Source organism: Chlamydomonas reinhardtii, chromosome 12 (genome assembly GCF_000002595.2).
Source record: "Chlamydomonas reinhardtii strain CC-503 cw92 mt+ chromosome 12, whole genome shotgun sequence".
In the NCBI taxonomy this organism is placed as follows: Eukaryota; Viridiplantae; Chlorophyta; class Chlorophyceae; order Chlamydomonadales; family Chlamydomonadaceae; genus Chlamydomonas; species Chlamydomonas reinhardtii.
Window position 1 is genome coordinate 2,720,245 of NC_057015.1, and position 27,457 is coordinate 2,747,701.

Genomic DNA, 27,457 nt, shown 5'->3' on the forward strand with positions numbered 1-27,457 from the left:
CGGCCTGGACCGGCCTAGTGGCCAGACGCGTTTGTGGCTGCCCTTAGGCATAGTCTGCCCTGGCGTCTAGAGCTGGTTAGGTTGCGGTTGAGGTCGTGCAGGCTGCGGGGTCGTAGGACTCAGCCCCGCAGCCACTGTGGTCGTGCTTTCGCGTGCTGTTGCGTGCTGCGTGCTGCGTGTTTTGTTATGTTTGCTGTTTTTGTCTTCTGCCCGCCTGGTCTTTAAGAGGTAGCTCGCCCGCTGGGTCTGAGGTTGTTACACCGGTAGTAATTCCGCAAGGATTACTGGCGCGGTGAAGGGTCGGAGTGCGTTACCCTGTGGACTCCAGAGCTGTTTGCGCTCTGCCGGGGAAACGCCAGGTCACGGCATCCCTCGAATGAGAGCCCTGTCGTTGGTTATACCAGATACACGATCACGTGATCTGGCAGAATAACCGTGGAAATCGTAGTCACACTCACTCACTCACACACACACACACACACACACACACACACACACACACACACACACACACACACACACACACACACACACACACACACACACACACACACACACACACACACACACACAACTGAGAGGGGCGCGCATTGTGTGTGTGTTTAAGTCCAGCGGAAGTTAGGCTTGTTGTGAATGCAGGGCTAGGACACAGACGGTTTTGGTTATTGATCCTCTCTCTCACTTTGTGGCTGCCCTTAGGCATATTCTGCCCTGTGGGGAAGGGAAGGTAGCTAGTGCCGGCGGGGTGCTTGTTTTGCGGTTGCTGCGGCCACGTGCCGGACTTGGACGGTACATGACTTTTTGCTAGGCGAACAAACAATGCATAGTGGCCAGCTGCCGGCTCGCAGCAGTGTTGATATAGACGGAGGTGCGGCTTTTAGGGCCAAACCGACGTCTCACAATATAGACAGAGGTGCGGCTCTTAGGGCCAAATCAGTGTCTAACCACAATAGATGGAGGTGCGGCTCCTGTGGCCAAACTGACGTCTAACGCTACGCGTAGGCTTGGGAGACATGTACTGCCAGACCAATGCGCGACAAACAAGGTGCTAATGCGCCCCTGGCACTAGCAACTACGGGTTGTCCGGATACACGATCACGTGATCTGATAAACAACTGTAAACCGTTGTCACACACACACACACACACACACACACACACACACACACACACACACACACACACACACACACACACGCACACGCACACACACATGTTTTCCTTGTGCTCTTTAACACACACACACACTCACTCACAGGGCCCACCTAGTGAATTGGGGGAGGGGCTTTGTCTGCAACCATTGGCCATACTGGGCCACGGAAACACCTCAGAACACGGGCTCGCAGATCTGCGCAGATCGGCGCTGGGTGACGCACATTCCCTAATCAGGGGCCTCCTCCTGCCCCGGCGCATCAGCGCCAACTGACTTGCTGACCGGCTTCTCGAAAGCAGGATAGCTCTCGCGGGGAAACCATCAGAACCAGCCGCACCAGCGTCCGTACCCGTAGAGCAGCGACCTCGGAAGGCCGAGATGGCGCTCGTTGGGGGAAGTTCGGCACAAGTGTGTTCAGTGCCTACACCTAGGTAACGGAGCCGAACTGTTCCTGATGGGTTCAACCTTGCGACCTTGATGGATATCCGGCACCCAACTCTAGCATCGTGGCGCACGACCACCCGCGTACAAAGCCCACTGGCGGGCTCGTACCCTGGTACCCTCCGAGCGCACCCTCAGCGGCACAGGATGGAAGAGTACTGCCACGCCTGCGCAACCGCCAGCCAGCTACGGCCGTTCTTTGCCCTTGCTGTCTGCAGGCTATGGCTGCAAAGCATGTTAGCGACAACGTGCAAGCGCATCATGGCGGTACTCGACGAACGTGGGGCACGGGGAGGGCAGTGATCGCCGATGGGACGGCCGGACGGGACTCGCGGATTCATTCAACAACCCGTCGTCGCCAATTGTGTGTACGTTTGTCTTTGCTAAAATACCAGCTATCTTCAAAGACAGCGGCTTCACACTTTGTGAACCCAAACTACAGTAAACAAACCCGTCCTACACAGCCGGCTCTATTTTGACGCATATTATTGGACGTTACTATCTTGTCGAAGTTTCAGGCAGACCGCTGCCTTCCCTGAGGCTTTTGGGGGCTTGAAAAGTTCGCCTGACTCTGCGAAGCCGGTGGAGTATGCGGCAAGGCTATCTGCTAGTAGCCCTTGTGGCCACAGCGCTGCTGGTGGGGTGCGGGCACGCCGAGGAGAGCACAACATCTGCGTCCTCGCCCGCACCCGCACCGAAGATAGCGACCCAGACGATTAGCTTTGCGCCGTCTGTGGAGGTTGCTAATAACGATGATATCGACCCAACGGGTAAGGACAGCTGAGAAACTCGGCAGCCTAGGTGATCGAGAAGCAACTGCAATCCTGCATACCCCCCTGCTCTTACAATTGGCATAGGCAACTGCCTGATGGAGATTAAGAAGCACTGCGCGGACATCGAGGTCGGCGAAGGGCGGATTGCGGACTGTGTGAGCGACCTTATTGCTGAGGCGGAGGTCCAGGAGGTGGAGCCGGAAGGGGGTAGGTTTCCCCCGCGTCGGTACCCGCGGTAGCACATGCGTACGCATGTCCAGACTCACCCGGTTCAGGGGGACCGAACGTCATATTGTTGGCGCAAGGCGGGCGGTCAGAGGGAGGGGGGCAGGCGTCACGTGCCCTGGATACACGCGTGGGGTCCGTAAACCCTCGCCATCCAGCACCAGAATGCGGCGGAAACCGGGGCTGGGACGGCGCCAACTCACGCTCTTGCTTCCCGTCTATGTTTTGCAGACACTGACCCTGTGGAAGTCACGGACGCCTGCCGCGAGGAGGTGTACCAGTACAAAATCAGCCGCAACTCGAACATCAACCGCAACATTCCGCTGGGTGCGTAGCAACGGTGCTGGGGGGGGGTGCTTCGGTCGTACCGCCGTCGTTGCCTTCACGGCAGACGCATACTCGCGAGCGCGATCACTGCTACCCGTGGCAAGAGGAGCTGTTCCCGTGAGCAGCCACGGGAGACGGGGACGTTGGCGAGTCACTGAACTACTGCGCGGGTCTGGTGCCTGCAGCCAAGGCGTGCAAGGTGGACGCGGACAAGCACTGCAACATCACTTGGTTCTTCGGCTACAAGTCGGGCCAGATCATCTCCTGCCTGCGGTGGGTGCCGCGGGTGCAGACACCAGCACAGGCTCCAGCGCCACCGTTGCAGCAGCAGCATACTGCACTATCGTCAGTGCTGCACTTGGGAGGAATAGGGGATGGGTGTAATATCCCGTTTCCGACCACTTCTGTTGGCCACCGAGCGTGACCGCGCCGTCTGCGCGGTCCCTCCGTTCCCTCTCCATCCTTCTATCCCGCAAACCCCGCATTGCTAGGGCAACCGCTGCCCTGCGCTCCATTTGTGCACAACGCAACGCCACTGCACTGCAACCCCACCCATGACACAGCGAGGTGAAGGAGCTGCTGGCGCCGGCCTGCTCCAAGCAGATCTTCAAGCTGCAGTTGGACGCCGCCATTGATTTCCGCGCCGACCCGCAGCTGTACGAGAACTGCAAGGAGGACGCCTCCACGCTGTGCGAGGGCGTCAAGTTCGGAGGCGGCCGCGTGCAGGCCTGCCTGGTGAGACCGCTGCGGGGTGCTGTACTGCTATGATGCGCGCTGTGGAGCGCTTTGGGGGCAGTGTGCGGACACTGCGGCAGGAACGGGGTTGGCATGGCGCGGCAATGGGATGGGATGGCGTTGGGCGTGGGAAGGACGCGTGAAAGGACACAGCTGCTGCAAGAAAGCCCGGCGTGGGAAGGTGTGTGGACGCTGTAAGGCTGTCCGTGGTCTGACCTTTGCACCGCGCCACCTGCTGTGTCGTGTGCCGCTGCGCAGCGAGACCACCGCATGCAGCTGTCGTGGGGGTGCGAGGAGCAGCTGTTCAGGCAGGAGCTGGAGGACTCGGACGACATCCGCCTCAGCGTGCGACTGTACACGCGCTGCATCCGCGAGAAGCGCAAGTTCTGCGGCGAGGTGGCGCCCGGTGAGCGCTGGCTGCAGCGCTGGAGGCGGCGATGGCGGCGGCGACGGGGGCCGGAAGCTGTGGTGTGGGGATTGTGTGAGGGATAGACGGACGGGAAGAGGCGGCGGGTACGCGCGGGTGTGTCACGGACGGCTGCAGACACAAGCAGCGAGCCCGCAGAAGAGGCGGACACGTATCCAGTCATACAGGCCTCACTCGCACACCCCTTGCCTGCTGCCCTGATGCGGCCTCGCGCCCGCAACCACAGGCAGCGCGCGCGTGAAGGACTGCCTGGAGGCGCACCGCCACGACGACGGCTTCAGCGACGAGTGCCGCGGCGAGGTGGAGTCCATGATCGAGTCGCGCGTCCGCGACTTCCGCCTGGACTCGCGCCTGCGCACCACCTGCGAGTCCGACATCTACAACATGGTGGGTCATAGGGGGAGGGCTGGGGGAGGGGCGTTTTGGGGGGGCTGGGGGCGAGGGGCTGGGGGCGAGGGGCTGGGGGCGAGGGGCTGGGGGCGAAGGGCTGGGGGAGGGGCTGGGGGAGGGGCTGGGGGAGGGGCTGGGGGAGGTGCTGGGGGAGGGGCTGGAGGAGGGGCTGGGGGAGGGGTTGGGTGGAAGGCGGGGTAAGGGGCCGAGATGAGGTGGTGCCGGCGTGATGCTGGTGCGGGTGCTGGTGGATGGGTTCGGAGAGCAGGGAAAGGGCTGGTGGCGGGACTGGGGGAGTGCAAGGGTGAGGCGCCATGTGCGAGGGAGGGTGACTGCTGTGTGCTGACCCGCAGCGACTGCGCCTGACTTCCTGCTCCTCCTCCGCTGCTGCTGATGCCGCTGTCTGCAGTGCGCCTTCTTCGGCGATGTGGACACGCTGGACACGGAGGACACCTCGGTCATCCGCTGCCTGCAGGTGACCAGGGGGTTAACGTTGAACCAATCCCGTAAGGAACAGGATGATCAGGGGGTGTTGAAAGGGGGCTGAACGTTTCTGCATAGGACAGCGGGGCAGGAGGCACGCGGGTATGGCAGATGCGGCCGCAGGGTGGCCAGCGGCGGCCGGCTGGCGCCTGGGTCAGGCATTTGTGGGCATTCCCGGGGCGCATCATTGCCCTTTGTTCACATGAGTTGGAAACTAGAGCCACGTGTTACATCGCGTTGCGCCGTCACGCAGTTGCACACCTGTCGCCCCGCGCGGCCGAGCCCTTGCCCCCCTGGGTTTAGTTGGATGTTGAGTGAAATCCCGCCCGGTAACGATTTCTGTTTCCCCCAGGTTGCCTACCATCTGTACCTCCCCCCGCTACTCATGAATGTAACGTAACCCCTCCCCCACCTCGCCGCACAGGACTACATGAACGAGATCACCAGCCCCTCCTGCCGCTCCATGGTCCGCAAGTACAAGGAGCTGGCGGCGGAGGACATCCGCTTCGACGTGCCGCTGGCGGAGGCGTGCTTCGAGGACCGCCAGCGCCTGTGCGCCACCGTGCCCCCGGTAGGCCGGAAAGCGGGGGCAGGCGGGCTCGGGGACGAGGGGCTGCGGGCTGGAGGAGACGGCTGCGTACTGGGGCGGGTGGGAATGATGCGGCCTGCTGCCGTCCCCGTTGGGGGCTGCTCCCCGCCGGGACATACCAGCGCCAAGCGGGCTGCTGCTGCGACTTATGCTTGTGATATACTGCTTTCGGACACGCGTCTCAGGGCTACCGGGTAGTTTCACCCAGCCTAACATGGGTACCGCTTGCTGCCGGGCGCTTGTTGCAGGGCTCTGCCCGCGTCATTCGCTGCCTGACCAACGGCCGCGACAAGCTGTCGCCGCTCTGCCGCGCCACCCTGTTTGACGAGGAGATCCGCTTCTCGGAGAACATCGACTTCCAGTACCCTATGCGGGTGGGTGCGGCGGCCCGGGCAGCAGCCGTTAGGGCAACATGTCGTTTGCGCTGCAAGAGAATGCGCTATGGACGAGTCACGTGCAGCCACGTTCATGTGAAGGGTATACAGACTCGACTAGACACGGCGAGGCCAGGTGTAAGCATTTACAGGGCGGGGGCGCGAGTACCTGATTTGTGTGGCCGCGCGTGGGCTCATGCTGTGCAGGTGGCTTGCGCCAAGGAGCTCAAGCTGTTCTGCAAGGACGTGCCGCACGGCGAGGCGCGCGCCATCCGCTGCCTGCAGGTGCGGCTGGTGCCTGTGCTTCTTGCGCCTGTTTGCAACGGCTTTCGCCCGTCCCGGGCGGTGTTTCATCTGCTCACGGATTGCGAGGCACGTATGCGACACCGCTCAGCCAGCTGTGCGAAGCTCCCCACCCTACCCCTTCGTCCGCGCCCCCGCATCCGCAGGACCACAAGGGGGACACGGACTTTGGCAGGGACTGTAAGAAGGAGATCGAGTCCTATGAGCACGAGTCCGCCTCCGACTACCGCCTCAACTACCGCCTCAGCAAGGCGTGCCGCGACGACATCTCGGCGCTGTGCGCCAGCGTGTGCGCCGCCGAGGACGGCTCGGTGAGTGGGCGCACGCTAGCTACACACCGCCACATGCATTGTGCACACACAGGTCTGCCTGGCGCTGTGCCCATCACCGCAAGCGGCCAAGCGGTAGCCGCATGCCGCTGTCGCTTGAAAGCTTCAACACGGGCTACCGCCGCTGCCGTGCCCTGTTGGCGCAGACCTGCGGCGGCACCGTGCTGCGCTGCCTGACGGAGCGCAAGGACGAGATCAAGAACGACGCCTGCGAGCAGGAGGTGCTGTACTTTGAGAAGATGGAGGTGTCCAACTTCAACAACGACGTCATCCTGGCCGCCGCCTGCCGCGAGGACGTGCAGAGACTCTGCCCTAACACCCAGCCCGGTGAGTGAGCCGCGTCCTCTCCGGCTGCTGCGGCGGCGGCTTCCTGGGCGCCTCGGCCTTCTGCAAGCCGGCCACGGCACGTCCGGGACCGTACAGCTGACCCCATGACTGCCCTGCCAAACCGCATCTTCCCGCCCGGGAAGACTTGTGACGTGGTGGGCTTTCTGATCATGCCGGGACTTCTTTGTCCGGCTCGTGCATGCACCCCTCCATGACTCCATTTTCCATGGGTGGCTACGCCCCTTACGCCCGATTCTCGCCGTGCCTGCAAATGGCGCCCACGCAGGCGAGGGCCGCATGCACGAGTGCCTGCGCGCGCACCGCTCCGAGCTGTCCGACACCTGCCGCAAGGAGGAGCTGCTGCTGGAGGAGCAGGAGGCCGAGAACGTGGAGCTGCGCCCCGGCCTGCTGCGCACCTGCCGCAGCGAGCGCCGCACCTTCTGCGGCTCCGTGCAGCCGGGCCAGGCGCGCGTGTTCCGCTGCCTGGCGGAGAAGATGAGCGACCCCGACTTCGGCGAGAGCTGCCGCTCCGAGATCATCGACAAGCTGCAGCGCCGCCAGGCCAACTGGAAGCTGGACCCCACGCTGCGCAAGTCCTGCAAGTGCGTGGGCCGTGGGGCGGGGTTGTAGATACCAGCCCAAACTAAACCAAACTCAATGCAATAGAGCGAGGAGGAGAGCGTGGCCTATGCTTGACAACGGAGTGGCACGCGACAGTGGTCCCAGGGGTGGGGGTGCGGGGTGCGGGTGTGGGGCAGTGGGCATACAGCGCTGTGTTGCTGAACTGCCGCAGCTGGATCCGGAACCTTGTCCACTCTGTGTCCGCTGTTCCTCCGCCACCCTCGTGTGCCACGCTGACGCCGCCACCTCATCCCGGTGCCGGCCGCGGCCGCCATCGCGCAGGTCGGCGGTGCAGCAGCTGTGCGCCGCCGAGGACAGCGCCGCCAGCGAGCAGGGCCTGGTGTACAAGTGCCTGGTGTCGCACTACATGGACGTGGACGAGGGCTGCCAGAAGGAGCTGGGCCGCGCCGTGCACATGGCCTTCTTCGTGTGGAAGGAGGGCGCCATCCTCACCAGCGAGTGCGACGCCGACGTGAAGACGCTGTGCCTGGCCTCGCGCCCCAACATGGCAACCACGCCCGGCGCCGTGGGCCAGTGCCTGGCCGCCAAGGTGGGCTGGGCTGGCAAGGAGTACATCGTGGGAGCCCATCGGCGTTGTAAAGGATGCCGACGCGTACGCCGTTCACCGTGTCACGGATGACCCTGTTATGGCTTCGCCAGGATCCGTCTCGTGTGTGCAAATGGGCTGGCTTGGCTGCCGCCTGCGCACTCGGCACTCGCCCTTCAGCAATCAGCATGGGAGCTTGCTCCTGCCGGTCCCGCACCTGCCGTGTCGAACCCGGCCCCCTGCCTGCTTGTCCTGCTGCTGCAGCTGGAGGAGGGCACCAAGTCCGGCACGGCGCTGCTGAGCGACAAGTGCCTGCCGCTGGTGGACGTGGCGGAGCCGCCCAACATGAAGCAGGCGTTTGAGGCCGGCCTCACCGTGGCGCTGCTGCAGAGCCAGCTGTCGGCGGTGGAGAGCACCACCGGACTCACCATGCTCAAGCGCGACACGCAGGGCAACGCGCAGGTGCGGCTGAGGCAGGCGACTGCCAACACAAAGCAGCCGATATTCAGCTGTTGAGACTACCCCACTTAGCGTGGAGGAGGGATAGGGACGCTCGGGCATGAATGGCTGCGATCAGTAGTGTGAGGGGCAGGGTCGAAAAGACTGCGAAAGCTTGTGAACAATCACAGCCCGCAACTTGTGATGGCGCTACAAGCTCGCCCTGCGCCTTGCTTGCCCCTCCCTGTGTGAACTTGCGCAGGCGCTGACGCTGACTGGCTGGACGGCGCTGATGGGCATTGCCTCCATGGTGCTGCTAGTGCTTTGGGGCGCCAACTATGCCTGGCGCCAGTACCGCGGCATCCCCGATCAGTCCGACTACACGCTGGTCGTCAAGGGCAAGGGCCGCCGCTAAAAGCGCGCCTTTGCTAAGCTGCTTCAACGGATGTGTGGCAGCACGTGTAGCAGCAGCATGCATATGTCAAGCGTGGTTACATGGATGAGAGTGCGCAAGGGGGTGAAGGGGGTGGGCCCGTATGCTGACGCAGGCCGCAGGTTGGACGGCAAGCGATGACCGATGGGGTCACGAGGTGTGATGGGCTGAAGACGTGCGACGTGTGTTGCTTCGTGTGTGGCGCTGCATGTGATCGGGTTAAACTGAGTAGAAAGGCGGGATACGTTAAATGTGCGTATGTGGAGGCTAAACAGCGGCGCTAGCATGCGGATGAAGGAACCTGTTTGTGACGTCGGGTTGTAGCGGGTCCTCTGCACGTCGGCACCAGGCACGAAGCCGGCCCTGGTGCCTGTCTGACCGGTAGCGGTTGTATGTCCCAGTCTTGGACGTGCCAGCGTGCGCAAGTGCTCCTACTCTTGTAACAACATACCTTGTATTTCTGGCACTGCAGACGGCGTGGTTAGCGGAAAGCCGAAGCTTTCCACACCTGGCACACACCACGATTGGTTTATAAAGCCCAGCAGCATGCAGCCCGACTCCGCTAGTTAGTATGTTTCCACGTTCTAAACATTATTTCATACATCGCACTGGTAACACAGTCGGCAGGCTGAGATCTACTCACGCGTAACAACCGGTTTTGCAAAATGCGCGGAGGTTGCGCGCTAGTAGCGCTTTGCATAGTCCTGGCACCACATGCCTTCGCACAACCAACTGATGCCATTGACGCATTATTTGCCTGGGTTCGTCAGCTTGGCGGGACGGTGAGGCGGGACGGTGAACCAAACGTCGAGCACTCTGGCATTTGGCGCCAATTGCCCATAATCAAATCCGTTGCTTTGTAGATCAATGCGGAGGTGAAGGTAAACAAGGATGGCTTCCGAGGCCTCTTTGCGAGTCAGGACATCCCTGAGAATGGCACCATCGCAAGTATCCCTGCTGCGGCCATCATGAACGTTGGCGGCCTGAACGAAAGTTTTGCGGTGAGATTTGCGAGGCGGGGGCCGAGTCGCAGACTGAGTTGGACCGTCCCGTAAGCGGGTTGTTTGGGGGGCGTGTCTTTGCTGACACCCCCTCGCGTGGTAAGCGGGGCCCTTTGATCCTGGCGTACCGGGGTTGGAGACGCAATAGAGAGGCATTGAAATGGTCTGTGGCATACGTGGTGGTCAGGCTGTTGACAGGCACTTGAAGGTCAAGGGGGGGGGGTCACGTCTCTGGTTGGGAAGATGCACTTACGACCTCAACGCCTGCGACTGCGCCCGCAGGTGCCCACGCTCATGGTGCTGCGTGAGTTCAAGGACCCCAACACGTAAGGAACACATATGCACTAATTTAGTCCTTCATTGAAATAGGCGCGCGTGCATGTGCACGTGCGAACGTGGAGTCGTGTCGGGGTGCGGCAACAGCCTCGTCTGGCGGAATCCACGGGTTGACGGCAACCTGCTCAGACCACCCATCGTACCCCTAGCCCGATCCATGAGAACCTGTGCCACCGGCACGCACGCTGCTGTGTCACTCGGGTCCGCTGCTCCTCACAGCCGCTTCGCTCCGTACACGGCCATGTGGCCGGCGCCGGACGGTCTGGTGAACTCGTGCAACATGCATGAGAAGTACATTAAGATGTGGAAGAGCGAGTACTGGGTACGTCTAAGCGGCCAGGGGCAGGATCCAGAGTGTCCAAGGGGTCGGGGCGCCGTCCTGCGCTGCAGGCGGCAGGGAACACCTGCGAGCGGCATTGCACGCAGCACAGCTGCCGGCTGCGCGCCCCTCTCTTTCCTAGGCGCGCCCCTCCAAACCGCCACGCAACGCAACACGGCGCTGTGCACATCCCGCGTGCCGTCGTGCCGCGCCTCCTGAACCTGCAGGAGCGCAACCAGCGCGACTGGCAATACCACCTGGAGTCGCTGCACAAGGGCACCCTCAACCCGGACATTGAGTACACCATTGCGGAGGTGGTGGGCAACACGCCCGTCAGCATTGAAGACCTCCAGTACGCCTGCGCCATTGTAAGCCGTGGGATGGGCATTGCGATGGGGATGGGCTCTCGCTGCGTCGTGTTGCAGCAACGGCAACAGGACAGGGAGACATGGCAGATCATGGCCGTGTATAGTGGGCACGTCAGGAGCATCGAGCGGGGGCCAGGACGAGAAAGATTACCAAGGCCTTGACGTAGTGCGTGTTTGCCCGGGATGCCTCTCGCGGCGCCGCCCCTCACGCGCAGTCGTCCACACGCTATGTGTCCACGTCGCGGCGGCAGCGGCTGCTCATGGCGCCGATCTTCGACCTGGCCAACCACGACCGCGACTGCCTGCACCTGCTAGGACCCTACGACGTTTCTGACTTCCTGACCTTCCTGGCGGGCGCACCCCTCAAGAAGGGAGACGAGGTACGAGCTACGGGATTGGAGCACATGCACCTCGATGCGCACGGGGGCTAACAGCTGAAGTGATGAATCGATGTGGCTCAGGCAGCGCAAAGCTGTCGAGCAAGACTGGTATATGGTGTGTGCGTGGAGGTTCGGCGCGCTTCCTATGGTTGCTTGGCGATGCGTCGCTGACTCGCCAAATAAAACTTGTCTCACGTGGCACGCAGATCTGCTACAGCTACGGCGCGCTGCGTGACGATTACGCTGTGGCGCACTACGGGTGAGGCAGGCGGCGATGCGGTTGATGCATGTGACACGGCTTTTATTTGCAGCGCTGCCACAGCCTGCGGTCACTGGATGCGGGGGGGGGGGGGGGCAGGCTTGTGACTGGGCCACGAGTGCGGGGCCGACTTTGCAGGGCTGCCCCTGCGACTGAGCTACCGTATGCAGCAACATGGACCATGGGCTGTGGCGCTACCCATTGCACGGCCGTCCGCCATTCCCCAACGCTGCCACCTGCACATTGTCCCGCCCTCCCCCCTCCCAGCTTCCTGCCCCGGCTGGAGTACCCTCCCCGACTGGCGCTGGTGGACCACCCCGACCAGGACCCCGCCAGCTACTCGCACGATCAGCCGCCCTCGGAGCAGCCTTTCACAGGTGGGCAGACGTGGCGCGTGAGCAGCCCGGCGCTGCTGCCACTTGGGCCACTCGGGCAGACATGCCGTGTGGCGCTGGTCGGGGTCCGCCTGCGGCAGGCCCTGTGTCGTCCAGCGCCATCAACCGAGTGCGCCCCTCGTTTGTCCCTTCTGCCACTCCCAGTCCAATGCGGGCCGTCGCTCCCCAGCACGCCCCGCCCTGCACGCCCACCTCCCGCTTACCCGCACACACCTGCCCACCCACCTTGATCCCCTGCCGCAGGCACGCCCGAGGAGATGCGTACTGAGATGGAGCGGCTGCTGGCCATCTACCGCCAGGTCAAGGCCCTGCCCGACTCGCTGCCGCCGCAGCCCAAGGGCACCGACTACACCTACGACCTGATGAAGGAGCTGGAGGCGCGCCGCCTGGCCGCGCTGGAGTGGCACATCAGCGACCTGGCGTCCAAGCTGGGCACCAAGGCGGAGCTGTGAGCTAGCTGGGCGAGCAACGGATTGCGGTACCGGCTTGCAGTGCCTGCGCTGCGGTGTGCATGGCGGGATAGGAGCAGCAGGCTGCATGGGGACCAGTAGGGGCCAGCGGCTACATGTACGGTATGATTAGGTCTGGGCAGGCTGCGAGTGAGCCGATCGTACTGTCTAGGCCAGCACTCGTCGCGTATGTGCTCGAATCGGCAATGGGTGGTGGCGGGACTGTTGAGCGTGAGCGTCCGAGCAGATGTGTGGGTTTCGGCGGCGCGACCTCCGCAACTCGAACGGCTTAAAAATGTCTTGCTGCTTCGGCCCATTGCCCAGGCAGCTTGCAACCGGTGTAGTGTATCTGATGGCTTCGAACATCTCGACAGGCAGCATCGTGGTCTAGGCATGCTGCATCTTGTATCAGTCATCGACTTGACTGCAGATCACCACTTCGTCGCCTGGATCAGTATGATTCAATGGTATGAAGAATGCAAGCGAATTTGCATCTTGCTGTAAGAGACACAGTCAATCGTGCAAGGGGCCTTGTACAGTGCAACCGGGCCGAGCTTGTGTCTGAGGCTCTGAGCAGCTCGTGTGAGCACGTGCGGACGTGCCATGAGCGGTGTGCCTACTGTGCAATCGAAGTGCATTGGCACGATTCTGTACGCGCGGACTTAGGGGAATGCTGGTGTGCTACCAATGCAACTGCCTAGGGCCGAGGAATTTCAAGTTCTCTGGTACCCAACACTCGCACGGACTATCCTTGCGTGCGGAGGAGGGGTGAAAGGTGCGTGTCACAGACCCCATGCGGCTGCACTCCGGAGCTCACCAGCACAATGGCACCCGCTATCTGTTATCCTAGCATGACTTCAAGTAAGCAAGGCACGCATGCTACTACGTGATATAGAGGAGCCAGTGGCATTCTCGCGCGCAGTCGCTGCATACTCAAAGTAGCAGTTTGCTAGCAATTTTGATAGCATGAAAAGAAGTATGAAATAGTCTGGCCGGACTGCAAGACCAGCGCTGCACCGAGCGAGCCGGCAAAATTGCACTTGCCAACAGCGGGCGGATAGGCGCGAGCAGCCATGGCCAACCGCACGGACCCGGATGTTAAGACCGTGCACGGCACGAATCCACAGGTGTGAGGACTGGTTGCTCAGGCCGCATGTAATCTGGTTGCCGAACTGGGCCTGCGTGTGCTGAAACTGCCTTTTTCAGAACCTGGTGGAGTACATCGTGCGCCAAAAGATCTATCAGACGACTTACTGGAAGGAGAAATGCTTCGCGCTGACCGCTGAGTCGTTGCTGGAGGTGGCGGTGCAGTTGAAGAGCGTGGGTGGCACGTTTGGAGGGCAGCGCAAGCCCTCCGACTTCCTGTGCCTCCTGCTGAAGATGCTGCAAATCCAGCCCGACAAGGAGATCATTATTGAATACATCAAAAATGAAGACTTCAAATACGTTCGCTTATTGGGTAGGTGGGGCCCAAAACGTGCGTGTAGTGCAGCGGACACCTGAGTCAAACCATGTGCGACCTGTGCACCCGAGAACTGTCAAAGCTCCCGACCCGTTTGTGCAGCGTCCATGTAAGGACGCTCACAGACGCTCCTGCTAGTTCACCGGCGCTCCGGTTCCCCGGATGCTCATGGGGCTCGCCTGTGCACTGGCGCGCAGGCGCCTTCTACATGCGGCTGGTGGGCAAGCCGCTGGAAGTGTACCAATACCTAGAACCCCTCTACAACGACTACCGAAAGGTGGGGACTGGGGAGAGGGATGGGAGGGATAGCGGGTGGTGTGGTGAAAGCACTGGGGCGGACAGGGCTGTGACAGGCGGCGGGAGGCGGCTGGTTGGGGTTATATGAGCTTGAGGCGAGCCACTACCGAATGGCGCGGGTGTAGCGGTACTGTTCTTGGGTTCCCTTCGCCATGCCCCACACTGCCCGACACCATCCCAACCCTCACGGCTCGTGCTATTTTGCCACCGCCGCCCCTACTCGACCACAACCACGCAACCCGCCACCGTGCCGCCGCGCTGACACACCGATACCCGCAGGTGCGGCTGCAGACGCTGGAGGGCGCTTACGCCTTGACGCACGTGGACGAGGTGGTTGACGACATGCTGCGGAAGGACTTCCTGTTCGACATCGCGCTGCCACGCGTGCCGTCCAGGTGGGCGGGCGGCGGGGGCGGGTGCACTCGTGAGGGGCTATGGGGAGGCGGGGGCAGGGGCACGCACGAGGGGAGGCGACATGGAGGGGGAGGGAGGATAGATGGAGAGGCGGGGGCAGGAGCAGGGGCAGGGCAGTGACGGAGGACTTGTCGAAGGGCAGAGCCCGTATGGACAGGCGTACAGCAGCCTCCATCCCCAACGCCGCCAACACTGACCTTGCCCACGGCCATCCCACACGCCGCAGGTACACGCTTGAGAAGCTGGGGCAGTTAGACCCGCGCATCAGTGTGTTGGATGAGGAGTTTGATGAGGCCATTCTGGAGCTGGAGGCGGGCGAGGCCGCCAAGCAGGCCGCCGAGATGCAGGCCAAGCTGGGCAACGCCGGCGGTGCGGCGCCGGCTGCAGGGCCGGGCGCGGGCCTGCCGCTGCCGCCGCCGCCTCCCCTGGACTCGGGTCGGGCGCCGGAGCGGGAGCGGGACGTGGACCGGGAGCGGAGGCGCAGGTGGGTCGTGGGTTGGGCAAGGTTGCAACACCTACTGAGGCACTGGGCAGGCAAGGTAGACAATGCAAGGCATGACGTTACCTGGTGTAAGGGAGGTGGAGAGGTGTGCAACGAGGAAGGCTGCCATGGGAGTGGGGGGCAGCCCGTGTGCGCTGCCAGGCTTGACGCCCCACTTGGCCCCCCACTTGCAGTCCGGCTCGGGAGGCGGAGCGCGAGCGCGCGGAGCGGGAACGCGAGCGGGAACGGGAGCGGGATCGCGACCGGGGCGGCCGTGAAGCCGACTTCCGGGACCGGGATCGGGACCGCGATTACCGGGACCGTGATAGGGACCGGGATTACCGGGACAGCCGCCGCAGCCGCAGCCGCTCCCGAGACCGCAGGGACCGTGGCCGCGACCGGGACTATCGCCGGAGCAGGAGCAGGAGTCGCGGGCGTGACAGCCGCAGCCGCAGCCGTGACCGGCGCGACAGGGACCGGGACCGGGGGTACCGCCGCAGCAGCCGGAGCCCCAGCCGGAGCCGCAGCCGGGATCGGGACTACCGACGGGGCGGCGGCCGCGACAGGCGAGACAGCCGCTCACGGTCGCGGTCGCGCGACCGGGACCGCGGCCGGGACCGCAGCCGCAGCCGCGAGCGGGACCGCGGCGGGCGCGGCGATCGGGACCGGGACCGGGATGGCGGCGCGGCACCAAAGAAGGAGAAGGAAAAGGCTAAGGACAAGCCGAAGGAGAAGGCGGCGGCGGGGGGAGGCAAGAAGGCAGTGGACACAGAAGACCCCGAGATTGTGGAGGTGAGGGCAACGATAACAGTACGCATTAGTTCCGCAACACTCGTCAATAACAGCAGATGGTGTAAATGGCAAGGGACATGGATTCCGATGTTGCAACGGCAGTAGGCCCCTCAGGTCTGCTACTTGGTAAGCTCTGCACCCTGACGTCTAAACGTTGTTGACAGCACAAGAAATGCACGCTGCGCCTCAAACCCTTGGACATCGTCGCCACTACTTAACTGACGCCCACCCCTCTCCCACTACCCTATCTCCCTCATACCACAGGCCAACAAGCTGCGTGCTAAGCTGGGCCTGAAGCCGCTGAAGTGATGAGGGGCGCTGTGCGGCTCGTGTTCGGAGCCTGGATCGGGCCTGTGCGCGGCGGTTTGTTGCGTTGAATGTTCTCATGTGTTTGGCGATGGGCCAGATTGAGTCGCGGGCTGGTCCTGTGCATCCAGGCGCCTATAACTGCGGACACGGAGACGAGGGTATGGCCGGTGGGTGTCGTAAGATTGTTAACTAGTCTGCTCAAGTCAGTCCCCACACTCCCCAGCTGTCCAGGTCCGCACAGTCAGCTACATGGTACAGGAGTCCACGCGAGCTAACGAGAGTCTCGACAAGAAATTCAGTCCACCAACGGCACACAGCCACACACCAACTCACTTGCGCCCGCGCTAACAAGCCACAGGCCTTATTCCAACAGGGAGGGTGATTCAAGGGATGCCCCCAGGGGCCGGGGCTTCCTTCACCCGCACGGAGGATTCGCCCTTCCAAAGCACCATTCTAGGTCCGGAACTCAACGGATGAAATCACAGCGATGAATCTATACTTCATATAACTAACGACGGTGACCAGGGAAGAGCAAGCGCCAACATGCGCAAACTCCTCGATCCGATCCCCACTAGCACACATAAAACAACGCTGCCGGCAACCGTGCAGCCACTCTGCGCCGACCAGGTCCTCGCGCATGACAGCAGTATACACACAGCCTCGGCCCACGGTAACACAGTTACGGCACGTACCGTAACGCCGTTCGCACTGGCGCACAGACGGCTTGCACATTCTGCACGCACGGTGCCGTTTCGCCTTGTGCGTTCCCAACCTATGCCAGCATGCATCCGGCTTCCTGATACCGGTTCGTCAGTTCCTTTCCACGCCTGCCAAAGCCCAGGCTCCCGGACCCTGCACGCAAGCGATGGTCGCGCTCCACACGGGAAGACCATGCCTGCCACTACCGGTAAGCCCTGTCAATCGATGCCTATCCAACATTGTGGCTCACAAGCCTCCGGTGCGCTGCGCCGCGCACCACACGTCTCCATGCATTCGCATATGCGCAGCTCGCGCCATGGAGCCCTTTGGCGGAACAGTGTACTGCAGCCCCCTGCGGCAAGCCCCCGCCCAACCTGTAGCTCCTACGCGTGCGAGGCCTTCCGCTTGAACAGGAAGGTGTTGCCGGTGCGGCCGCGGCCCACCCGCATGTCCCGGTCCACGAACGAGGTGATCCTGTGGATCCGGATGGGAGCACATGTATCTACTCTTACTGGATGCGGTACGACATGCCTCCTTGATGGTACGCGGTGTGTACCAGCGGCGCAGCGGCGCAGCGAGCCGTGGTTGTGCTGCCTCTTGCTGGTTGCATGCGTCATGTGGCAGTCGGCGTGGACCAGCAGCACCCCACTACGGAACTCACCAGTCTGCCCCGGAGCGTCCCTGCCCTGGCCCTGTGGTGCCGCCCGTCGCCAGCGTGAGCTGCATGCAGGAGGCAGACCGGGAGGCACATGCCCAGGCACAAGACGCTTGTCAGCCCTGTGACTGCCGCAGCCGCCGAGCCGCGCCGTAGTGCAGCCGCGCACCCTTCCTGACACTCGCAGCCCGGGCCGCAGGCTCAAGTACCCGCCTGATGACCACAACTACACAGTAGCGCCCCGCAAAAACCTCTGTGCAAGCAGGAGCACACGGGGTTTCATTCTTCCCGCTGGTCGCCGCACGCCCCTGCGCCGCGCACTTACCGGTGGTGCCCAGTTGGGGACGGGCAGGCCCAGCGCCGTCACTGGCCGCACACTGACTTGGTCGAACAGCACCTGATCACGAGGCAGTGTGCACGTGGCGTGCACTTCAGAATTGCTTAACTGACACCAATATTACCCGCACGAGGATTACACGAGGGCTTGCAGCTCGACCTAACTGTGGTCGCCAGCCTTACCCGTGCCGTCTTGCCATCGCCAGAGTCCCGCCAAACGCCCTGTGGGGGTTCAGGATGTAAGGCCGCTTCAGTAACCGCAGACAGGGAGAGGGCATTGCAAAGAAGGTCTCCGCGGCACCGCCACGCGGTGGGGCTGTCCACACGTACCGCCTCCCCCGCACACGCCCTGCCTCTCACCTCGATGCCCACGCTCCACGAGCCCAATGGCCCAAACCCGAACACGGCGCTGTTGCTGGCGACCAGTGCCCCCGCCTCGTTCAGCTTGAGCACCTTCGTTAACGAGCACAAGGAAAAGTAAGCGCAAAGACTGTGTACGCGATGCAGCACTTGCGTGTGCGGGAGCGACCATACACAGAGAAACAACGAAGCCCGTGTGGGCATCCAGTCGCTGATGAAGCCATCGGGCGACAACGCAGCGTGCTGCGCCGTCTGGCGAGCTGCTCACCGTAGCGGCCCGCGCTTCTGGTGCAGGCCATTGCCCCACACAGAAGCGCTACCCCACAGCCCTCAGCCCACAACCCACAGCACGTCCCCTGCCGCCAGCTCTACCTGCGTAATGTCGCTGATGCCCACGCCCGGCAGGCGGCTGGCCTGCAGCAGTAGCTGCGCCGGCGCCGAGCGCGTCACCACGGTGCCGTTGCTGCGATGGGGCGAACAGTATGGAGCGGGTGCGGCAGTGGGTGAGGCGGCCACAAGTGTTGCGGCAGTGTTGACAATGTGCCGCAGCCTGTAGGGTCTGCATACTTGAAAAGCTCCAACCCGGCCACTCACGTTTGCGCCGTTGCACGCTCCCGCCCCCACAGCCTTGCCCGTGCCTGCATTCCCGCCAGCATGCCTAACCCCACGCCCCCAGCCCGCCCACCTGGCGTACACCAGCTCCCACTCGCCCAGCAGCAGCGGCGACACGCCCGGCACGCCCTCTCCCGGCACGTTGGGCCACATGAGCGGCTCCGGCACGGGGCTGAGAGCCTCCAGCCGCTGAATCACTTTGTCGATGGCCGCCTTGCGCTGTAGGAGCAGGAGGCAGGAGGCGGGGGAGGTGGCGTATATGGTAACCCATAGGAGATGGGGAAGGCGGCGCAGAGTCCAAGTCAAGTGTTGTGAGGCTCAGGGCCAAGACCTGAACGCTTACGTCGGTGGTGAGGGCAGGGAACGGCGGTCGCCACCAGCCTATGCCATACTATGCCGTACTGCCACGGGACTAACCTCATCTTCTCCCGGTAGCACGCTTTGTGGAAAGCCTAGCTTGTCCAGGAGTATGTTAAGGTCCTGTGATGTTGGTGAACGGGTTGGGTCCGGGTGCACAGGCGTCAGTGAAGGAGGTCGGGTGCGCCAGGGTGGTCGACTAGGGCGGCCAACTAGCTGACACGAGCAGTCAGGTTCTGGAGCTAGCGTATCTTACAGAAGAAGAAGGAGACCGAGCATTTACTCAGCGAGTGCTGCCGGTCCTTTCGAACTGAATTGTGACCAACCTTTTTTAGCTCGCTAGTCTGGTACTCCAGGGCTTGGAACCTGGTTTGAGATGCTGCCGTCACCATTCGATGCATGGGCGTTAGCCAAACTGGTGCTCTCGCTGTTCTTGGCCCCCCGCATGCTGGCCTCCTCTGCAAGCGTTGACAGCCAGCTAACGCGCTCATTTTGCTCAAATCTAGCCTAGTCACTTGCTGCGTATTATAATGTTTGGGTGCACGCTGCTGTGACCTCAATGCTATTTGGATGAGGCTCGATGAGAGCCCTTTTGTAGTTTTGTGGGTTGCGTTTTTAGAGGGGAAATGCCTTACAAAGCTTGCTTACACGCAGGAGATGCTCAATTGGCCATTCGATGGACCTTTGCGCCGTTCAATGAACACCGTGCCAGTCAGGGGGTAATGCGGCCGGGAGGGCACGCCACGAACCAGTGCCAATTGATAGCCCCTCACTCTATTTTGCAGACGTGACCTCATCCCAGCAAAGCCATCGTGGGGATCCCCTGGTGGACCTGAGCTGACATCTGCTTTGCACCCAGGGGCAAGGCGTGCCCCCAGTGTACTCCAGACCCCACGCGCTCCCCCCTGCCCCGCATGTCGACACAACGCTATCCATCGGCAGTCCTTGCTTAGTTTTAGCCCTGTCCCTCCCATCTGTGAATGATTCCTCGTCCATGCCGATGCAACCCCTTGACGCTGGTCGCAGTCTTCAAATTCTGCTGTGTTTCCTGCGCAGTTGTATTCATAAGCATATATTTCAGCTGTGTATGTAATTGAACTGCTCGCCGGTGTAGCGAGCACGCTACTCGGCATCTATTCTGCTCCCTGCGTGCTTCTGACAATTCCTTAGCAGCCGCAAGTGGTTGCATGTTCATTCAGCACAATAATTAAAACATTCTCGCCTGCGAATGCTCAGCGTTGGAGCGAAACGTGTGGGCGCCGTACGACGCGCCCATTGCGGCGTGCCATGTGTGTTGGAGGAGCGCTCTTGCTTGCATAGCCGAATAGTGCATGTGTTGAGCCTTTGCAATTGGACTGGAGAGGGTGTAGATACAGCGCGTTCATAGACGAGGTTGCAAAACGTGAAATCGAACCGCCGTCGATAACACTCGCTCTTCCCAGCTTTTCGCTCGGCTCGATCATGCTTCTTAAGGGCGCCAACACCAGGCTTAACCGCCGCACAGCCTCCGACGTGGCTGGTCTTGGTGCAGCGCTGCCCCAGCCCTCGGTGCGCCGCTCGTCGACTGCGCATCGCCAGCACCAGCTTGCTGCTCAGGCCGGTCGCCGTGTGAGCGTCGTGCTGGCGGCCGCTGGCACCATGCAGCAGGAAGACGTCACGTCCGTGAGGTGGGCTCAGTGGGGGGAAAGCATATGCAGCTGCTGTGCCCACCAGCCTTGCCAGCGTGCCACAAACCCTAGGCGGCTGTGCCTGTCGTGCCCGGCCCCTAGCGACGCCTTGTGCTAGCCCATGCGTCCACACAACTCCACCACCGCTCCAGCAACAGTATTAACTGCATGCCATTAATCTTGCTGACGCCGCTGTCTTGTAACCGTTTTCTGTCGCCGCAGCGCTACCGGTGCGCCGCGCAGTGCGGTGCTGGGTGTGCTGGGCGGCGGCCAGTTGGGTCGCATGATGGCGTTGGCGGCGGTGAGGCGGGGGCTTGAATGATTTCGGGGGAGCAGTGGCCGGTTACGTGAGGAGTTGTAGCGGCAGGATGACTGCATCGGAAGCGGTGTATGAAAGGGGCACCACGGGAAACGCAGTGTTGGTGGCCAGGGCGGGTAGGAGGAAAAAGGCTGCCGGGTGGGCTGGCCTCAGGGCACGCGCGACATGAATGCAGGCATGCAGTGCTGTGCCGCGGCGTGGCAAGCCGCTGCATACATCGTGCCCGCACTCGCGCCTTCGGCCAGAGCATGCGCCAACCACTGCATACGGCGCCCCCGGGCCACCCGCCCTCACGCGCAGCCCCGGCCCGACGCAGCTGCAAACTCACGCACCCCGCCCGCAGTACGTGCCCGCTCTTAACTGTCTTTGAGCCAGTGCCGCCTCGCCCCACTTGACACCCTCACAGGCCAACCTGGGCGTCCGCATGAAGTGCTTGGACCCCACCCCGGACGCGCCGGCGGCTGTGGCGGCCGAGCACATGGAGGGGCACTTCCGTGACGCGGCGGCCATTGAGGACTTTGTCAAGAGTGAGTGGGCGCTGGCAGGCAGGGGGTAGCGGGCAGGCGGCAGGGGGCAGGAGGTGGTGGGGAGGTAGGGGGTCGGGTAAGGTGGCAGTGGAGTGAGCGGCTGGCTGCAGCAAGGATTCTCGTGCCACGTGTGCGTTTGGAGTGGCCGCTTGGCACAATGCGCAGCGGCTGGTGGAAAGGAGGGCTAGAGCGGGCAGGCAGGTGGCAGCGGGGGCACCCAGCTGGTGAGGCAGGCAGACGGGTAGGCACGTGGTACCGGGTCGGACGGGTAAGCACGTGGTACCGGGTCGGACGGATAGGCACGTGGTACCGGGTCGGACGGGAGCGCCGCCGTGGGGTGGAGGTGGTTGGCTAGGGCAGTTGGCCAACAGCCTGGAGGGGCGAGGGCGCCAGCCGGTTGCTGGGAGCAGTGGCTCGGGCCGGCGCGGGGCCTGCCAGAAGGCGAGGCCTGTTGCAGCGGACGGCACATCTTGGGACCAGCACGCCAGACCGCATGCCCCCCGGACGCTGGACTCCGCGGACATCTTTAACGACGACTACTGTGTACCTTTGTACCTGGCTACGACTTCACTTCGTAAACGTAATGCGTGTAACCCCCACCGCCCCCCACCCCTCGCCATCTTTCGTGTGTCAGGCAAGGGCGTGGATGTGCTGACGATGGAGATTGAGCACATCAACACGGACGCGCTCATGCAGGCAGCCAAGGACGTCAAGGTGAGTGGCGGGTGGCGGGTGCTGGGCGGCGGGTGATGGGTGGCGGGTGGCGGGTCGTCGGGTTGGGGAAGCAAACCAAACGGAAAAGGCACCGAGTTCCAGGGGGAGTGGGGTTAACTTTGAACCAATCAGGGGGAGTGGGGTGCGGGGCGGGTGGCTGGCTGGCTGGCTGGCTGGCTGGCTGGGCGGGCGAATGGACGGGTGGGTGGAACAGGTCCGACGCATTCGTATGGTGGTGAGCGGTGGCGTACAGGGTTGCGGGGAAGGCGCCGTGGTGGTGGGGTGAGGGGCTGGGCTGGGCAGTCAAGGGATTGAATGCGGCACACTCCCCCTGAGCACAAGCGAGACCGCGGCGCGGCTTTCGCCACCGCTGCCACTGCTATTACGGCTGACCGCCACGTCGAGTGTCTGTGTCGGTCCCACACGCACAGGTGGACATTGAGCCCTCGCCGGAGACAATCCGCATCATCCAAGACAAGTTCGCTCAGAAGCAGCACTTTGCCGCCGCCGGCGTGCCGCTGCCCGAGTTCCGCAACATCAAGTGCCGCGGCTGCATGGAGGGCACCGGCAAGGCGTTCGGCTACCCCTTCATGCTCAAGGCCAAGCGGTGAGAAGGCGCGTGGGGAAGAGATGGGGAAGAGGTGGGGAAGAGGTGGGGAAGAGGTGGGGAAGAGGTGGGGAAGAGATGGGGAAGAGAGGGGCGGAGAGAGGGGAGAGAGACGGAGGAGAGAGGGAGGAGAGGGGCGGAGCAAAAGAAGGAAGGGCGGAGAGAGGGAAGAGAGGGGCTGGGGCAGGCAGGTTAGAGGGGACTGGGGTGGCAGGGAAGGAACACCCGAGCCCAAGGGAGTCAGCAGAAGTTCACTGGAGGCTCGGGGAGCGCACCGAGGAGAAGAGGAGGGTGAAACACAGCGTGCAGCACGCTCGCAGCATGCGACACTGAAGCATCCGGACCTGCTCCTTCTCCTGACACGCAGCCTGGCCTACGACGGCCGCGGCAACTACGTGGTGAAGACGGAGGCGGACATTGACGCCGCCGCCGCGGCACTGGGCGGCTACGAGAACGGGCTGTATGCGGAGAAGTTCGCGCCCTTTGTGAAGGAGCTGGCGGTCATGGTGGTGCGCAAGTGAGCCAGGGCTTGGCGGGATATGTGGGGGGGGAGGGGGATGTGAGTACCGGCCAAAGCAAGTGCCATACGCACTGGGGGGCAGGAGACGGGGTTTGGGACGTGTTTGGAAGGGCGAGAGGGTTTCAGAGGAGGAGGCGGATATCGGGATGGGATGCTGCTTGAAGTTTGCAGGTGAGGCAGTGCGGGGGCAGGGAGAATGGAGGTGGCGCGCAAGCGGGCACGGGTGTGAGCCTGTGGGGGCAGCTGGGGTCATGATAAATTAGGACTTGCAGAGTAAACGAGGATTATCGGACATGCGTGAGCATTCTGCGCAATACGGGGGTGGCGGGGTCTGCAGGACAGTAGCGCTGCAAAGCCCATGGCCTGCATCAAATGGCGCACCACTCTGGCGGCCCTGTGTCTCAACACAGCCACAACCCGCTGATCACCTCCCAACCCCAACTCGCTCGCCTTGCTCACCACCTCCTCCTCAGCCGCGACGGCGGTGTGGTGTCGTACCCCATTGTGGAGACCATCCACAAGAACAACATCTGCCACGTCACGGAGGCGCCCGCGGGAGTGCCGCCCGCCGTGCAGGCGCAGGCGCGCGCCGTGGCCGAGAAGGCCATCGCGTGCCTCAGCGGCGCCGGCATCTTCGGGTGCGTAGCGGCGTGCATGTTTCATGTGTGTTTAGGTGTTTAGGTGTGTGTGAGTGTGTGCGTGTGGAGTGTGTGGCTGGTCGGCTGCGAAGCTGTAACGGGGTGGGGGCCGCTTGAACGCCCGGGGGTGCCGCGCCACACACAGCTGCTCCCTCAACACACGCATGCACGCACCCACCCACACACACATCCACACAATCACAGGGTGGAGATGTTCCTGCTGGGCGACGGCACCATCCTGCTCAACGAGGTGGCGCCGCGCCCGCACAACAGCGGCCACTACACCATGGACGGCTGCGTCACCAGCCAGTTCGAGAACCACGTGCGCGCCGTGCTGGGCTGGCCGCTGGGCGAGACGCGGCTCAACGCCGGCTGCGCCATCATGCTCAACCTGCTGGGCGAGGCCGACGGCGACGAGGGTGGGTGGTGTGGGTTATGGGTTCTGGGTTATTGTGGGTGGGTGCGGGGAGGATGGGGAAAGGCATGGCAGGTGATCCGCCCTTCCCCGCCCCGCACGTCACACCGCACGTCACGCCACACCGCACAGGCGTGCGCATCGCGCACCAGCAGATGGCGGCGGCCTACGCCACCCCCGGCGCCAAGGTGCACTGGTACGGCAAGGACGGCATGAAGCTGGGCCGCAAGGTGGGGCACATCAACATCGTGGCCAACACGCGCGAGGAGGCGCGCGCCAAGCTTGGCCAGCTGGACGCGGGCGGCCTGGCGGCGCTGCAGAAGACGGATGCCGCCTACCGCGCGGCGGCGGCGGCGGCGGGCGCCTCCGCGGGTGACAGCGGCAAGCCGCTGGTGGGCATCATCATGGGCAGCGACAGCGACCTCGCCACCATGAAGGTGAGGCGCGCGCGCGTGTGTTTGTGTGTGTGTGTGTGTGTGTGTGTGTGTGTGTGTGTGTGTGTGTGTGTGTGTGTGTGTGTGTGTGTGTGTGTGTGTGTGTGCGTGTATATGGGTTTGTGTTCATGGGGGGACTGCAGGCTTGAGCGAAGGGGTGTGGTAGGGGCCGAAGCAATGAGGGGGGGAGTGGGAGACGAGTGGAGGGTAGTTAAGAAGGGTCAGGAATGGCGGCCGACACTGTGAGCACGACACGAAGCCTGCACAACCGCTTCGCGTTTCCCTTCACGCGTGGCCACTCTTACACACACGCTCACGCACCCCTCCCCACTCCCCTACCGCGGCCTCCCTGAACTCGCTACCTCCCACCCCACACTTCTCTGTACCAATCCTTGCAACCCCACACATACACATACACATCATAATTCGTTTCGTTTGATGCCAGCATGCCACACACATCACTGCCCGCTCCTTGTACCTATATGCCTGGCTACGCCTTCACCTCTCAAACCATCATGGATGGCTACCCCGCCCCCCTTGTAGGCCGCGGCCCAGGTGCTGGAGGAGTTTGGCGTGCCGCTGGAGCTGACAGTGGTGTCCGCGCACCGCACCCCCGAGCGCATGTTCGAGTACGCCCGCACCGCGCACCAGCGCGGCCTCAAGGCCATCATCGCGGGCGCCGGCGGCGCGGCGCACCTGCCGGGCATGGTGGCAGCCATGACGCCTCTGCCCGTGATCGGCGTGCCCGTCAAGTGAGAAAGAGAGCGAGACAGGGCAATGTGTGGGGGCGGGAGGGGTTGTAAATACCAGCCCAAGCTAAGCCAAGCCAAGCCAAAGTGGCGGATGGGGGAAGGGTGAGGGGGATGTGGAGGACATGAGCGAGCAGGGGGATTGGAGAGCTAGCACACGAGGCGTGGGGGCCCCGCGGGGGCTGCGGCGGGCTGGTCGCCGCGCGGCAGGCGGCGCACGGGTACACCCCTTATCTGAGCGCCTCCGCTCTCCTCCACCTCTCCTACTCTCCTTCGCTTTCTCCTTTCTGAATCCCCCTTCCCCCACCCCTGACTGCCTACCGTCTACAGCTTCCTTCACTAATCACGAATGTAACCCTCCCCCTCCCCCCGCCTGCCTGCCAGGCCCTCCGGCGCGCACCTGGACGGACTGGACGCGCTGTTGTCCATTGTGCAGATGCCCAAGGGCGTGCCCGTGGCCACCGTGGCCATTGGCAACGCTGCCAACGCCGGCCTGCTGGCCATCCGCGTCATCGCCGCCAGCGACCCCAAGATGCTGGACAAGATGCTCGCGTACCAGGTGGGTGGGCGACAGGGGCGGCACGGGTGACAGGGGTGACAGGGGTGGCAGGAGTGGGTGGCAGGGCGGTGCAGGGTGCTGCGGGGTGGTGGAAAGATGCGCCGGGTACTTGGGAGGGAAGGGACGAGGAGGAGTGGGGGGTAAGCGCTTTGCGGTTGCTTTGCAAGGTGCTGACCGGTGCGTTTGCCCCGCGTGCGCGCTCTTCCGTGGTTGCTCTCACCTCAGAACGGCATGACGGAGACGGTTCTGAACAAGGCAGCTAAGCTCGAGGAGGTGGGCTGGGCAGCCTACAAGATGTGAGCGTGCGGCAGTGGAGGCGCTTGCATTGAGGTTGGCGGGGGCGTGGAGAATTAGCAACAGCAACAGCAACAGCAGCCGCATTGGGCAAAGGGCAGCAGCCGCGGGAGGCCCAGCTATAGCCGCAGGAGCACGAGATACGGCGGCTGGACCCCACGGAAACAAGCGGCGGGGCGGGGCTGCGACGGCTTGGCTACGAAGGACGCTTGATGACAGGACATATGTGCCATGGTAGACATAGTTCCTTGAGACTCACACGACTCAAAACTAAGATAAGCACGCGGACATAACTTCTTACTATCTAGGACAATGACAACGGGTGGGGCGAATTTGGCGTGCCGGTTTGTGCGCGCGAGGTGCATAGTAATAGTTCTCTTGTAGGGCCGCTGGGAGGTGGCGTAGGTAGATGCTGTGCGGGTGGTGCGCGTAACGCTGCTACGTTGCCTTGGGTGTGGCTCGGCGCGCTGTCGCTGGCACCAAGGTATGGGCATAAAGGTAGCTGAAGGGCTGAGCAGGAGACAGGACGGGCGCGAGGGCTTGCGCTTCACAGGTGCTGGTGCAGTGGTGCGGAGCGAGATTGTGCTAGACGCACCCACGGTGCATTGCTGACCGCAGGCGAGAAGTGGCGAGATCGGAGCACGGGCGCCCTGAAACAGGGGACTCGTGTAAATATTTCCGGTCCTTATGCTCGCCGAACATGCTACCACCATACGTTTCTTACACTTGATGGGATGCTCGCTAAGGCAAGGGGCGAGGCGGGGGGGGGGGGGGGGCGGGGCAGGGCGGGGCGGGCGCTTCCAGGAAGCAGCGATCGGC

General features: G+C 62.9%; 5 protein-coding genes across 5 annotated transcripts; 4 read left to right on the plus strand and 1 right to left on the minus strand.

Moving 5' to 3' along the window:
* Positions 1-1,975: 1,975 nt before the first annotated feature.
* Positions 1,976-9,369, plus strand: CHLRE_12g503500v5 (uncharacterized protein). The gene is made up of 17 exons (XM_043068126.1): positions 1,976-2,363; positions 2,451-2,573; positions 2,823-2,918; positions 3,104-3,191; positions 3,482-3,653; positions 3,912-4,059; positions 4,307-4,467; positions 4,880-4,945; positions 5,378-5,524; positions 5,791-5,916; positions 6,124-6,201; positions 6,366-6,530; positions 6,695-6,875; positions 7,162-7,477; positions 7,779-8,046; positions 8,308-8,505; positions 8,744-9,369. The coding sequence occupies exons 1-17, from the start codon at positions 2,183-2,185 to the stop codon at positions 8,894-8,896; spliced, it is 2,667 nt and encodes an 888-aa protein (XP_042918241.1). The 5' UTR covers positions 1,976-2,182; the 3' UTR covers positions 8,897-9,369.
* Positions 9,370-9,442: 73 nt separating this feature from the next.
* Positions 9,443-13,284, plus strand: CHLRE_12g503450v5 (uncharacterized protein). The gene is made up of 9 exons (XM_001690931.2): positions 9,443-9,696; positions 9,778-9,915; positions 10,198-10,241; positions 10,471-10,573; positions 10,798-10,938; positions 11,154-11,318; positions 11,525-11,577; positions 11,845-11,954; positions 12,216-13,284. The coding sequence occupies exons 1-9, from the start codon at positions 9,580-9,582 to the stop codon at positions 12,422-12,424; spliced, it is 1,080 nt and encodes a 359-aa protein (XP_001690983.1). The 5' UTR covers positions 9,443-9,579; the 3' UTR covers positions 12,425-13,284.
* Positions 13,285-13,332: 48 nt separating this feature from the next.
* On the plus strand, positions 13,333-16,344 carry CHLRE_12g503400v5 (uncharacterized protein). The gene is made up of 7 exons (XM_043068125.1): positions 13,333-13,548; positions 13,628-13,880; positions 14,081-14,160; positions 14,460-14,575; positions 14,821-15,078; positions 15,270-15,867; positions 16,132-16,344. The coding sequence occupies exons 1-7, from the start codon at positions 13,495-13,497 to the stop codon at positions 16,174-16,176; spliced, it is 1,404 nt and encodes a 467-aa protein (XP_042918242.1). The 5' UTR covers positions 13,333-13,494; the 3' UTR covers positions 16,177-16,344.
* A 4-nt stretch (positions 16,345-16,348) lies between these two features.
* On the minus strand, positions 16,349-19,852 carry CHLRE_12g503350v5 (uncharacterized protein). The gene is made up of 9 exons (XM_001690747.2): positions 19,522-19,852; positions 19,256-19,318; positions 18,912-19,057; positions 18,599-18,689; positions 18,227-18,319; positions 18,050-18,088; positions 17,856-17,927; positions 17,537-17,595; positions 16,349-17,349 (listed from the first exon to the last, which is right to left on the minus strand). The coding sequence occupies exons 1-9, from the start codon at positions 19,585-19,587 to the stop codon at positions 17,259-17,261; spliced, it is 720 nt and encodes a 239-aa protein (XP_001690799.1). The 5' UTR covers positions 19,588-19,852; the 3' UTR covers positions 16,349-17,258.
* A 330-nt stretch (positions 19,853-20,182) lies between these two features.
* CHLRE_12g503300v5 (uncharacterized protein) lies at positions 20,183-27,322 on the plus strand. Its single transcript, XM_001690929.2, has 12 exons — positions 20,183-20,862; positions 21,085-21,163; positions 21,588-21,708; positions 22,343-22,422; positions 22,854-23,029; positions 23,397-23,546; positions 24,023-24,187; positions 24,392-24,606; positions 24,735-25,039; positions 25,580-25,788; positions 26,170-26,344; positions 26,570-27,322. Exons 1-12 carry the CDS (start codon positions 20,657-20,659, stop codon positions 26,642-26,644), a joined length of 1,956 nt encoding a protein of 651 aa, XP_001690981.1. The 5' UTR covers positions 20,183-20,656; the 3' UTR covers positions 26,645-27,322.
* The last annotated feature ends 135 nt before the right edge of the window (positions 27,323-27,457 follow it).

Bases quoted from the DNA above. Each gene is read 5' to 3' on its own strand.
- CHLRE_12g503500v5 (XM_043068126.1), top strand. From the start codon at position 2,183: ATGCGGCAAGGCTATCTGCTAGTAGCCCTTGTGGCCACAGCGCTGCTG. The intron at 2,919-3,103 runs GTGCGTAGCAAC...TGGTGCCTGCAG, and splicing joins CAACCGCAACATTCCGCTGG to CCAAGGCGTGCAAGGTGGAC. The intron at 5,525-5,790 runs GTAGGCCGGAAA...CGCTTGTTGCAG, and splicing joins TGTGCGCCACCGTGCCCCCG to GGCTCTGCCCGCGTCATTCG.
- CHLRE_12g503450v5 (XM_001690931.2), top strand. From the start codon at position 9,580: ATGCGCGGAGGTTGCGCGCTAGTAGCGCTTTGCATAGTCCTGGCACCA. The intron at 11,578-11,844 runs GTGAGGCAGGCG...CCCCCCTCCCAG, and splicing joins TACGCTGTGGCGCACTACGG to CTTCCTGCCCCGGCTGGAGT. The intron at 11,955-12,215 runs GTGGGCAGACGT...CCCCTGCCGCAG, and splicing joins CTCGGAGCAGCCTTTCACAG to GCACGCCCGAGGAGATGCGT.
- CHLRE_12g503400v5 (XM_043068125.1), top strand. From the start codon at position 13,495: ATGGCCAACCGCACGGACCCGGATGTTAAGACCGTGCACGGCACGAAT. The intron at 13,881-14,080 runs GTAGGTGGGGCC...ACTGGCGCGCAG, and splicing joins CAAATACGTTCGCTTATTGG to GCGCCTTCTACATGCGGCTG. The intron at 14,576-14,820 runs GTGGGCGGGCGG...CACACGCCGCAG, and splicing joins CTGCCACGCGTGCCGTCCAG to GTACACGCTTGAGAAGCTGG.
- CHLRE_12g503350v5 (XM_001690747.2), bottom strand. From the start codon at position 19,587: ATGGTGACGGCAGCATCTCAAACCAGGTTCCAAGCCCTGGAGTACCAG. The intron at 19,319-19,521 runs GTTGGTCACAAT...CCAACATCACAG, and splicing joins AGACTAGCGAGCTAAAAAAG to GACCTTAACATACTCCTGGA. The intron at 18,320-18,598 runs GTAGAGCTGGCG...TCGTTAACGAAG, and splicing joins GCATCAGCGACATTACGCAG to GTGCTCAAGCTGAACGAGGC.
- CHLRE_12g503300v5 (XM_001690929.2), top strand. From the start codon at position 20,657: ATGCTTCTTAAGGGCGCCAACACCAGGCTTAACCGCCGCACAGCCTCC. The intron at 21,709-22,342 runs GTGAGTGGGCGC...TTCGTGTGTCAG, and splicing joins CATTGAGGACTTTGTCAAGA to GCAAGGGCGTGGATGTGCTG. The intron at 23,547-24,022 runs GTGAGCCAGGGC...CCTCCTCCTCAG, and splicing joins GCGGTCATGGTGGTGCGCAA to CCGCGACGGCGGTGTGGTGT.